General features: G+C 52.6%; 1 protein-coding gene across 1 annotated transcript; it reads left to right on the top strand.

The window, feature by feature from the left end:
- The first annotated feature begins 6,527 nt into the window (after positions 1 to 6,527).
- On the top strand, positions 6,528 to 8,857 carry Epop (elongin BC and polycomb repressive complex 2 associated protein). Its single transcript, NM_175332.3, has one exon. The coding sequence runs from the start codon at positions 6,963 to 6,965 to the stop codon at positions 8,070 to 8,072; it is 1,110 nt and encodes a 369-aa protein (NP_780541.2). The 5' UTR covers positions 6,528 to 6,962; the 3' UTR covers positions 8,073 to 8,857.
- Positions 8,858 to 12,223: the final 3,366 nt, after the last annotated feature.

Below are 12,223 nucleotides of genomic sequence, written 5' to 3'. Positions count from 1 at the left end.
CACACATGGATGCTCACAAATAAGTAAGTATAAAGTCCAACATAGGCCTCGTGATGTGTGGGGCAGCAAGGAAGCGCTCTCTAGATCACACAGGGCTCAGGGGCACTAAATCCCCGGCACTAAAAAGATAAATAAACCTAACAGAAACGCCCCCATTTAATCATCTGGCAACTCCACTGTCAACTAGATGTGTAAGAGAAAGCAATGCTGTGCAGTCAGATGGGTTGTTCTTCCGTAGCTGAGGTTGGGATGGAATTCCCTACACAAAGCCGCTGGCTGGCGTCAGGTTGGTGGTCCTGGCTGTGTCTCCTGAGTGCTGAGATTATAGTCCTGAGCCACCACACCCAGCCTTTGTCTTTTGAGATAGGATTTCTGATAGCTCAGGGTGGCTTCAAACTCTTTGTGTAGTCAGGATGATAACCCTGACTACACAATGCATTCACTTCCAAAGGCTGGAATTAGAGAAAAGCACCACCACTCCCAGCCCGGTAATGACTTGTGTAGGTGGGGATAACCCCTCCCTCGCTATCTTTGTCCATCGGGGATAACCCCTCCCTCGCTATATTTGTCCGTCCATCCGTCCGCCCGGGGTGTGTGTATATTAGAGCATATGTATGCAGATGTGTGTGCAGCCTTGTGAAGGCAGGAGGTCACTGGTACCTTCCTCTGCAGATACCCACCATATTTGCATACTTTTTGAACCAGAATCTTTCATTGACCCTGGAGTTCACTGAATGGCACCAGCTGGTTGAATAACACCAGGGATCCTCTGGTCTCTGCTTCGCAGCACTAGGGTTATAGGCTCTTGCTACCTCCCTCACCGTTTTACATGGGTGTTGGGAATCCAAACTCAGGTCTCCCGGTTCCACAGGAAGTACTTTACACACGGAACCACCTCTCCCTAGACCCTTAAAATATTTTTAAATCCTAGACCAGGAGTTCAAAGTTCAAGGCCAGTCTCCTTCATAGTGATTCTGAAGTTATAGAGACCCTGCTTCAACAAAACAGTGTGTGTGTGTGTGTGTCTGTCTGTCTGTCTGTCTGCCTTGCAGTGCTAGGAATGAAACCCAGGCCGTTGGACATGCTAAATAAAATGTTCTACCACTGAGGTACACAGACAGAAACTTAAATTCGAGTGTTCATGATCGTATTATTTATAACCAAGAAGTAAAAAACAACCCAAATGTGACTGGGTAAGCCAAGCAGGGTCTACCCATTCATACACTGAGATGTCACCCAGTAGCAAAAAGGAATAAACTACCAGTCCATGAGTGATCACTTGTGTACGGAAAAGCCTCAAAACCATTATACTTTTATGAAAGAAGCCAGGACAAAAGACCACACAGTTCCATTCCTAAGATGTGTCCAGAGATGGGAGCTCTATTCAGCCATTAAGTAGACTGGTCCCCTGGGCTTGGGGATGGGAGTTACTGCAAATGGGAATACGAATTCTCATAAGTGATATTTTACTTTTTTTTTTTTTTGAGACAGGGTTTCTCTGTATAGCCCTGGCTGTCCTGGAACTCACTTTGTAGACCAGGCTGGCCTCGAACTCAGAAATCCGCCTGCCTCTGCCTCCCAAGTGCTGGGATTAAAGGCATGCGCACCACCGCCCGGTAAGTGATATCTTACTAATAAAATTGGATTTTGGGGGTTGGAGAGATGGCTCAGTGGTTAAGAGCACTGACTGCTTTTCCAAAGGTCCTCAGTTCAAATCCCAGCAACCACATGGTGGCTCACAACCATCTGTAATGAGATCTGATGCCTTCCTCTGGAGTGTCTGAAGACAGCTACAGTGTACTTACATATAATAAATAAATATTTTTTAAAAATGGATTTTGATCCCAAGAGAAAATATCATGTAGCCCAGGTTGACTCTGAATTGACTATGTATGTAGCTGAGGATGGCCTGTACCTCCTGAGTCTCTGGCCTCCATCCCTGAGAGCTGAGGTTACAGGTGTGGCCCACCATGGCTGTTTTTATCCTCCTCCTCCTCCTCCTCCTCCCCATCATCAATGTTGCAGGAAGATGGAAGATAATTTGCACTAGTCATCTTTCTCCTTTTAACATGTGGGATCTAGGGACTGACCTGAGGCTCGGTGGTGTCTTTTTCTGATGAGCCATCGCTCTGGCTTGCTTTACATAGTACTGAGAATCAAACCCAGGGCCTCTTGCTAGGCAAGCAGTTCCTCAGCCTAGGATTAGATCACGAAGATGTGAGTTTACTTTTGTTTAATTAAGCCCTCATGATGGTACAGGGCTTGCTCCCTCCCTCCCTCCCTCCCTCCCTTTCTTCTTTCTTTCTTTCTTTCTTTCTTTCTTTCTTTTTTTCTTCCTTTCTTCCTTTCTTTGTATTTGAGGCAGAGTTTCTCTGTGTAGCCCTGGCTGTTCTGGAACTTACTCTGTAGACCAGGTTGTCCTCAAACTCAGATCTCTCTGTCTACCTCAGCCTCCAGAGTGCTGGGGGGAAATGTTTAAGTAGCCATTGGGTTCAGTATGGATTTATGTATCAGGAAAGCTCGTATCTAAGGTCTGGGGCGATGGCGGAATCAGCACTAGGACTGAGCATGACCTCCGGAGTCCATGTAAGTCACCTTGGATACCAACTCTACAGAACTGTCCCCTGCCTTCAACATATGCAGCATGGCACCTGTTCCCATGCATACAAAAACAATAGTAAGTAAGAATAAAGAGTAAATATTTTAAAAGCCCCAGTGTGGTGGCCTGGTTTCGTAATTCCTTGGATGGGGGTAGGGGGGTCGGGGGGTTCGGGGGTGAGGGTAGAGTCAGGTTGACTCCTGGGACCCACTGACTGACCAGCCATCCCCTCCTGATCCTCAAGCCTCAGGGCCCGAAGAAACACCCTATCTCAAAACCAAGGTGTAACATATAACTACATAAAAATAAGCAAAATTGGGGGCTGGTGAGATGGCTCAGCAGGTAAGAGCACCCGACTGCTCTTCCAAAGGTCCTGAGTTCAAATCCCAGCAACCACATGGTGGCTAACAACCATCCATAATGAGATCTGACTCCCTCTTCTGGAGTGTCTGAAGACAGCTACAGTGTACTTACATATAATAAATACATAAATTTAAAAAAAATAAGCAGAATTTTCACTGGGCAGTGGTGACACACGCCTTTGATCCCAGCACTTGGAAGGCAGAGGCAGGCAGATTTCTGAGTTCTAGGCCAGCCTGGTCTACAAGTGAGTTCCAGGACAGCCAGTGCTACACAGAGAAACCCTGTCTCGAAAAAAAACAAAACAAAACAAAACAAAAAAAGCAAAAATTTCAAAAAGCGGAAGGCTCCTGGGGAACAACAGTGGAGGCTGACCTCTGATTTTGACAATGTGCGTACACAGTCATGTGCCTTTGAATATACAGGAACATTCCATACGTTCACACAAAAATAAATTTAAAAACAAAGTATATGTGGTGGTAGACACTTATAATCCCAGCTACTTTGAAGGTTCAGGGCAGGAGGATCTGGAGTTTGTAGCTAGCACAGGCTACCAATTGTCACGGAACTGAACAAACCAAGAAACAGTGTCTGTGCTAGAAGAGCAGATCTGGGCAATAAGTAGCAGAATTCTTACAGATTAGTAAACACGAAATGCTGAGAAGTGGGGCTGGAGAGATGGCTCAGCGGTTAAGAGCACTGACTGCTCTTCCAGAGGTCCTGAGTTCAATTCCCAGCAACCTCATGGTGGTTCACAACCATCCGTAATGAGATCCAATGCCCTCTTCTGGTGTGTCTGAAGACAGCTACAGTGTGCTCATATACATAAAATAAATAAATCTTAAAAAAAATAATGCTGGGAAGTTCGGCCTGGAAGGCTAGGACAGTTCAAGGAAAAAGTTTACCCTGGGAGATCCTGGGAGGCCCCTCCCTTCAAAATCCCTGAACATGCTCCCTTCTCCCTTGGTTAAGAACTAGATGGGCTTCGAAGGAGAACTGTCTTCTGGGCTAGCCACCTCCCCCCCCCCCCAAGGGCCTTTCCTATTTCTTTTGTCCTTCCCTCTGGAGTGGCGTCAAACAGTTCCTCGCACCCAGCTTGTGTCTGTAGGGGAAGCAGCCACCCATCCTGTGGTAGGCGGAGGATGGGGGCGAGTGCCCTCTACTGTTCACTGTGGGAAGTGCAGCAGTTGGGTCGGCCCACGTGAGGGGATTGGTGCTGGGAAACTTCGCGTTCAGCCCTGCTGTTGATATTGTGAGAAAAGCACAGTTGTCCCATTTTCTGAAAGGGACGTTGAGACACAGCGTATCTGGGCAATCATAGCCGCCCCCACCAAGTCTTCTGAAAAAGATGGTACCTTGACGTCGGGTCATTTCAACTGTGGCATATACCCATTCCCCACAGTGTTTTTAACTGCTTCCATGTATTCCGGGAAGGGAAGGTGGAGGGAATTTCTCCTCCAGGGGAGAACTCTTTAACCGTGTTGACCCCTTCATTAAAACCCTTATCTCAGGGTTGGGGAGCTGGCAGCTTTGGAGTGGGAGAAGGGAGAAGCCTGGGAGCTGCATTGTTATATAATTTTCCCTGATTTATTCACACAGAGATCCACACCGTGCTGGGTGCAGGGCTGCAAATTCGAGAGACACCAGAAAACGGGGAAGAGAAAGGAGCCTCCCAGGCCAAGCTCCTGCAGTGGGCCAAGGCTGATCTCAGACATCTGTCACAGAACCTAGAGAAGAGCATGGAGTTAGATGTCTCTCTCTCTAAGCCAAAAACATCCTGCTAAGGCTTCCAACCCCCTCCCTAGTGCAGATCACCCACCTTCTATAATGTCTTCCAGATAGAGAGAGAGAGATTAAAGTAGGGTGAGGGCTCTATGGGCAAAGGAGCCTGGAGGTTAGATCCAGTTCAAACATGTGACCTGGCAGGACCCCAGAGGGACCCACCCACTTCATGACAGCTGTTCCTTAGAGGAAACCTGGGGTAGGGGAAGTGGGAGATCAGAATATTGAACCCTCTTCATCAGTAAGTCCCACTTTGAAGCTTTACCTTGGGTCTCTGCCAAGGAAAGGGTGTGTGTGTGGGGGGGGGGGGGGCCCATCCTCCCATCCCTTTCTTCTCAGGTCTTGTTTGATGTTATTTAGAAAAACAGTGTGTCTATTGTCACCGCTGGGAGGATGAGGATGCAAGCTGCATCATTTGTCCTGGTACAGAAAAAGCGATTGTACATGTTAAGTGTAGCACTCGGGAGGGTGAAGCCAGACGCTGGAGTTCCAGGCCACATGGTGGGTGAGACCCTATCAGCGAGGGAGGGAGAGCTTTCTTTTGCCCTGGCTCAGAAGAAAAATCTGTATCCCTCAGTCTCATCCTACCCCTAGTCCAAGCCAACATATAAATCTCGTGTACTTCTGCAGATGAAAAGCAGCTGTTTCTAACCTGATTTTAGGATGACGATGAATAGCCCAAAGACTCACAAATGTTTATTGTGCCGTTTGGGCAGTAGGGATATAGCAGTGATCAAGACTGGATGCTCTACTGGCCGCTGGGCTCGACTGTGCAGCCAGGGCACCAGCTCTTTCTAGACTCCGAGGAGAGGTCAGCACTAAGGAACAAGCCAGTTTCACAAATGAGCAGGCTGTGTAGGAACTAGAGGGGAAGAGATGTGAGAGATGTGTACATTATCAGAGCATGTTCTGGAAATTATTCACTTTTTGTTTGTGGATGGAGAGTAAGGTTTTTGGTCTTTTCCACCCATTCAGGTCGCTCAGGATCCAGATGGTCGAGTCCTGGGATCTGGAGGCTCCCAACGGTGCCAGCGCGTTGGAATTCCGTTAAGATGTGGGGCACTTCCATACTTCACCAAGAAAAGGAAACAAGTACGGAGAGAAAGTCAGCTTATTGTCTTCCGTGGGTGTGTCGAAGCTCCCCTTTCTCCAAATTTATTTTTTTCTTTTATGAATCTTGCACATATATAGCGAATTCCTAATCATTCACTCTACAAGCGTTTTTGTTTGCTTTTGAGTTCCCGAGTGCCAGGCCCCTGTTCTACCGGCCCTGAGCAAAGACCACAGGACACTCTTAGCAAGCGACTCCTTGCTACACCAAGCTCTTAAGCCACCGACGCTCGGCTTCATCTTTTTCCTCTACGTTGGTTTTGAGTTTGTCTCTCTGAATTCACGGAGCACCATTTTCTTCCAAAGGGCTGAAACAAACTTTCCCATTTTACAGATGCGGAAAAACCGCGACTTCTACTGGGTAAACAAGTGACTGGACCTGCGACCAGCTAAAACGATCCCAGGCCATCAACAGGCCACCAGGAGCCGTGCGTCTGGCCCCTCGCACTTCCACCCGCGCGCGCCTAGATCCACGCGTCCCTGCTCTCCGCCCTCCAGCCCAGCAGCTCCGGGTCCACGTGTGTGTGTCTGTGTGCGGAATGGGGACGGGGGCCGTGCCGCCAGAGGGGTGGGGTCTACGTGACGTCAGAGCAGCAGCGCCCAATCAGAGGCGGGCTCGCAGCCGCGGCGCTGGTATTGGGGCAGCGAGGGGGCAGTTCTCTATAACGCGGTCTCCGGAGCCAGCGGGGAAGAAAGAAGCTGAGAGGGCGGAAGGCGCCCTCCCCGCCGCTGGGCCCGGGCACCGGGCGCCGGGCCGGGGTCCTTCCCGCCGGCGGCGAGCGCCGGCTGCTTTGTTTGCCCCCGCCTCGGCGTTGAGGGGTGATCGTGCCGGGCATTGCGCCGGGAACGCGGCGGCAGGAAGCGCGACCGATCGCACCGGGGACGCGCGGGGACCCAGGAGTCCGGCCGCGGCGAGGGCCGCGTGACGATACCGAGGAGAGAGCCGGAGCGCCGCCGCGGGCTCTTGGTGGTGGGCCCCGGACGCCCGTGAGCACAGACCTCCCCGTCGACGGGGGGCGATGTTCCCCTGGCCCGCAGGCTCTTCGGGCCGCCGGGGTATCCCGCCGTTGGGACCAGGGCCCCCGCAGTGGGCGACCCCCAAGGCTGCTCCATGGAGACTCTGTGTCCTCCTCCCCGCCTGGCAGTGCCCGCTTCCCCGCGGGGGTCTCCCTGCTCGCCTACGCCCCTGAAGCCGCGTCGGGGGACCCCAGAGTTCTCCCCACTGTGCCTGCGTGCCCTCGCCTTCTGCGCCCTTGCCAAACCCCGGCCGTCCTCCCTGGGCCTGGGGCCTGGAGAGCTGGCGCCGCGGACCCCGGTGCTGCTGGGCCCCCCGGCCTCGCCATGCACAGGAGGCTGGGCCGCGGACGGCCTGAAGCACCTCGGGGGACAGGCCGGGCGGCCGAGCGACGTGAGCTCCCCGGCCCGCGAGGATGCAGACGTCGCGGTGTGCCCAGGCGGTGGAGAGGAGGAAGAGGGCGGAGGCGGCTTCCCGCACTTCGGCGCTGGTTCCTGCGCACCTCCGGGCCGCTGCCCTGCTCCCCTGCGTCCTCAGGACTCTCCGACCAACCCCGCCTGGTCCCCGCCCAGGCCAGCCCGGGGTCTTGATGCAGCTAGCAGTCCGCCCCTTGAGCCCGGCTCCCCGCCTCCGTCGCCACCTGCGGGCCTCTCCCCGGAGCCTGCGCCTTCCGAGCAGCCTGTGCCGGCCTCCGAGGCTCCAGGGGGTGGAGACCCTGCGCCGACCGCGCCTGAGGCACCCGCGCTCAGCCCCTCGACGGCAGACGCAGCACCGGACCCGCCCCGCGATCTCCGCCAGGAACATTTCAACCGCCTGATCCGCCGCTCGAAACTTTGGTGTTACGCGAAGGGGTTCGCCCTGGACACTCCAAGTTTGCGCCGAGGGCCCGAACGGCCCGCGGCCAAAGCCCGTGGAGCAGCCAAGAAACGACGGCGGCCAGCGCCGCCCCCGCCCAGTGTGCAGCCACGGCGGCCCGTCCCGACGCTTCCTACATCGAGCACCTTCAGCCTCCTTGACTGCTTCCCCTGTCCCCCAGCTCTGGTGGTGGAAGAGAACGGAGACCTAGGGCCGGCTTCCTCGCTTCGCCTCCAGGGAGACGCCAAGCCGCCGCCTGCCCACCCGCTGTGGAAGTGGCAGATGGGAGGACCCGCTGTCCCTGAGCCCCCGGGTCTCAAATCCTGGTGGGTCAACTTGGAAGAACTATGAGCGTCGGACCTCTTCTACCCGGGGGCAAGTTGGGTTCCCCGGACAGACTGAGGGCTCCAGGAGGGAGCATCGATTCTGAAATTTGGCTGATCTTTGCTTTGCATTTTATGGGCTGTGGCCCGCGGGACCTCAAATGACAGTGATCTTCAAGCACCCGAGAGGTCCGGCTGATGCTCTTTCTACTCATCTTTGTGGAAGATCCAAGGACTGGCGTCCGGGAAAGCCTGCAGAAAGCTTAGTGACCATCTCCGTCCTCCCTGCGGGCGGGCAGAGCCTTCACCGCAGGGGAGCACAGCGGCTAAGGCCCGAAGACCAAAAGAAAGGGACAGAGGGACGGACCTTGGTGATGGACAAACCGGTTGTTTCCATGTTTGAATGAGGGTCAGTTTAGCGGTGTGGGGGCTGTGGTTGGGGTTTGAAGGTGATTGACAGCTCCCTGGGGGCATCCCCCACCCCCCACTGCCCAGACCTTTAACCCTTTACACCTCCCTCTTTTCTCTCCGTAGTCCTCCCCCTCCCCAAGTTCAGGTGATTTTCCCTTGTCAAGATCTTCAGTCCCAGCCAGCAGACTTTACCCTTTTGTCCAGTTTTGGAGTTTCCCTTTGCCGGAAGGTTGGATGAAGGAAAGAGACCTCCAGCCTCAGCGTTCTCCTCACATTCTGAGAGGAAAGGAGGAAGAGGGCCATGCTGTGTGGCCCAAGGCTGGCTTTGCCCGGGGAAGGAGCCAAAAACTCCCGGGGAAAATGATGGAAGATGGAATAAATCAATAAAATCAGACCAAACAAGTCTTTCGAGGTCCTTGCCTCCGATTTATGAATGGGATGGGGGCGGGTGGGTAGGTAGAAGGCTAATTTGAAAGCATACTAAAGACACCCAACACGGGTGGGTACAAAACAGACTGGAGGAAGGCAAGTGAAAGCGGTCTCTGGGGCGTGGAGGGAACCTGTGCTGGGCGAGCTACCTTAAACCTTTCTTGGCCTCAGGCATTTAGGGAGTTGACAGGGATCTGATGGATCAGAAGGGGGCAGGGCCTGGGGGATTAGGTTTGGGGTCAGAGGTTCTGTTTTCCGGACTGAGAGGAGCTAGGCCTGGACCACGCCCCAGTCAGGACTGACTCCTTTAGTCAGAAGGGTGGAGTGGCTTTCTCTACACCGAGTGATCAGGTTCAGGGTAGGTGAGTTATGCTGCGAGCACGTGCTTTTGAGAGCTGCCGGCTACTGAGGGCTCTAATGGCCCTTGTGTCTACCTGATGCAAGTGTTCCCACGTGACACTGGGAAGGACGTGTGTTTGTGTGTTTCTCTCTCTTTTTTTTTTTTGGTGACCATGCTTTGTAAAAATGTTTATCGTTTGCACAGAGTAAATTCTTGGGGAGAAACTCTTGGACCTCAAAAGTCTTTTCAGAGCTCTCCCCTTTCCCCGGGGTGGGGGGCGAAGAGGGAAGGGATGGGGTGGGTGGGCGCTTTGGCTCTTTTTTCCTTAACATCTGGCCTTTATGAACCCGGTTGACCTACCCTCCCCCCTCCAGCTGTGTCCTGGGGAGGGGGAAGGAGGAGGGGAAGAGTGCTATCCATTCCGATGGGGCAAAGGTATCCGTCATCTCCCTCCCACCCTAGCCCTTGCGTCACCCCCAGCCCCCACCCCCGCAGGAGGGAAACGGGAGATTTTGGGGAGTGGGGAGAAAACCCCGGAAAAAAAATCAATTACAAGGGAGAAGTTGAGAAAGGCAGACGCCACGCTCATGGTAATTTCCCTGCTTTGGTAGAGTGGTGTCTTTTGGATGGGATTTGTGTCTTTTAGCCTGTCTGGAGCTGCCGGGTAGAAAGATTCAGCTCTGGGCAGAGTGCCTTCTCTGAGCAACTGGAAGGAATGGGGTCGCTCGGCTCCTCTCTCCCCACTGGAAGGGTTTAGCCTCCACCTAACACCTTTTGGTCAGACCTAGAACTACCCTCTGGGCAAGGTTTAATTAATTTCAAGACTTTCAGAGCTCCAAGCTCTGAGAAACTTCAAAGCTCTAGAAACTTCTAGCCATGTTACCTAGTAGGGGGCAGAATTTGGTTTTAGATCTACCACAGCAAATCAGCACGGGGTGATGGTTTTGAAACAGAGTTTTTTATTTTATTTTATTTTATTTTTTTCCTCCATTCACACTGGAACAGGCCAGGACCAAATGACAGGAGTGGACCCTGCTGCTCTGAGGCTCTAGGGGAGAGTCCCTTAGTGCTTTCCAGCTTCCAATGGCCCGAGGTGGTCCCTACCTCAAGTTCTGGAGGCCTCTCGGTATAAGGATCTTTGTGTTAGACTTTAGAATTCATCCATACTCTATTTAGTTGGTTGTGATTCCAAACTCCTACTGTTTTGAGACTGGACCTTAGGATTGAGCCCTTGATGGGTTGGCATTTGTGATGTAAACTAGACTGCCCTGAAACTTGCTGGGATCCTCCTGCCTCTGCCTTTAAGTGCAGAGACTACAAGTGTGCTCTGCTAGAGCCCATTTTCTAAGAAAGGCCACAGTCACAGGTTTTTGAGGGTTAGGAATATCTTTGGGCGGGGGGTGTCTACCATTCAGACCACTACAAAGCAGTTCCGGGAAAAGGGAAGTTACTGAGGAAACGTGATATAGCATGGGCTGAGATTGGGGCGCATACAGATCCTCCTCAACTGGGACCACAGTCGCTTACAGGGAAATGGCCTCTAGTTTCCTCAGGCTGCCCTTGAGGGTGTTAGAGTACCTCTCCTTTTCCCAGTGCATCAGAGACCCCAGAGATCCTGGGCTTCCTCCATACCTGTTCCCTTCCAGTTTGTCAGGGATGACAAGATCACAGTTCTTGGCTTCTTACCAAGGGGTGTGTGTATGTGTGTGTGTGTTTGTGTGTATCTGTATGTCTATCTATCTGGACATGCTTTCATGTAGCCCAGGCTGATGTTCCTAAAGGTGGCCATGAAATTCTAATCTTCAGGCCTGCATCTTCTGAGTGCTGGGGTTCAGTGGTACCCCCACTTCCATCTCACTAGCAGGGTCTCTTACGTCCTCTCTTTTTGTCACCTATGGTTTCTACACTGAGCCCCTGGGGTTCCTGTGCCTCCCTTCCCAGAGCCTCTGCTGCGCCCCAGACAGTCCGCTCTCCTTGGTTCACATCTCCACTGTTCCCCTGGCATTCTCAGCTGCCTCCACACCTTCTGCCCCTTGCCTCTTAACCTGTTTGCAGCCTGACTTCTGCCCCTGTGAGAGTCAGAGGATGACAACCACACCCATGTGTCCTATAACCACTCCCTTTCCGGCTTCTCTGTGGCCTCTGGACACTGGTGGCCATTGCTGACGCTGTCTGTCCTGGTTTACTCCTTAGGTTCCGCATCTGTCTCCCCTTACTTTCTCTGGCGGCGGTGTCTCCTCCCTACAGCGGCACTTTTCATCAGCTAATTATTCATTAGGACTCTCGATCCCCCTCTTGAGCTTGGGTCCCTTATCTCCAGGTGGACACTGGCAACTCCTTCTATTGTCTCTGCCCACATTAGCCCTGCAGCCCTGCTTTCTGTTTCTCTCCATCACCTCCACAAGACCTGACAACTTGATCAGAATTCTCCTCACCCAACTGTTTCTTTCCAAATGTGCTCCCTCACCTCCCAAGATCCATGTCACCTTTTTTTTTTTTTTTTTTTTTAAAGAGACAGGGTTTCTCTATGTAGCTCTGGCTGTCTTGGAACTCCCACTGTAGACCAGGCTGATCTCAAACTCAGAGATCCTCCTGCCTCTGCCTGTGGAGGGCTGGGTGTGCATCACCATCTGGCGTCTTCCTTCTTCTTCCCTTCATTTACTCCTTCCCTCCTCTGGCAGGATCTTCCTGCTTGAATCTCGAAAGCCCTGGGATCACAGGGGTGTCCCACCATTACTCATCCCTATAGCTCTTGCACCCACCAATTCTGGTTCTGTACCCACTGCCTGTGCTCTGGACTGTTGCCGCAGCCATCTCGCCAGTTTCTGCACACCCGTTTTTTTCTCTGACTCCTTTCTGTCAGGCTTCCTTTTTATTTAGTGGGTTCCCTGGTTTTATTCAATGTAATTTCCTTGAACCGTCTTCTGGGGCCTGTGTTGTTTGACCTTGACTCCCCTGTCCAGCTTGGACTACTTTACTTCGTTTAACACACCATGGGA

Source organism: Mus musculus, chromosome 11 (genome assembly GCF_000001635.26).
Source record: "Mus musculus strain C57BL/6J chromosome 11, GRCm38.p6 C57BL/6J".
Lineage (NCBI taxonomy): Eukaryota > Metazoa > Chordata > Mammalia > Rodentia > Muridae > Mus > Mus musculus.
Note: the sequence above shows the minus strand (reverse complement) of the source record. Positions and strands in the feature narration are given on the sequence as shown.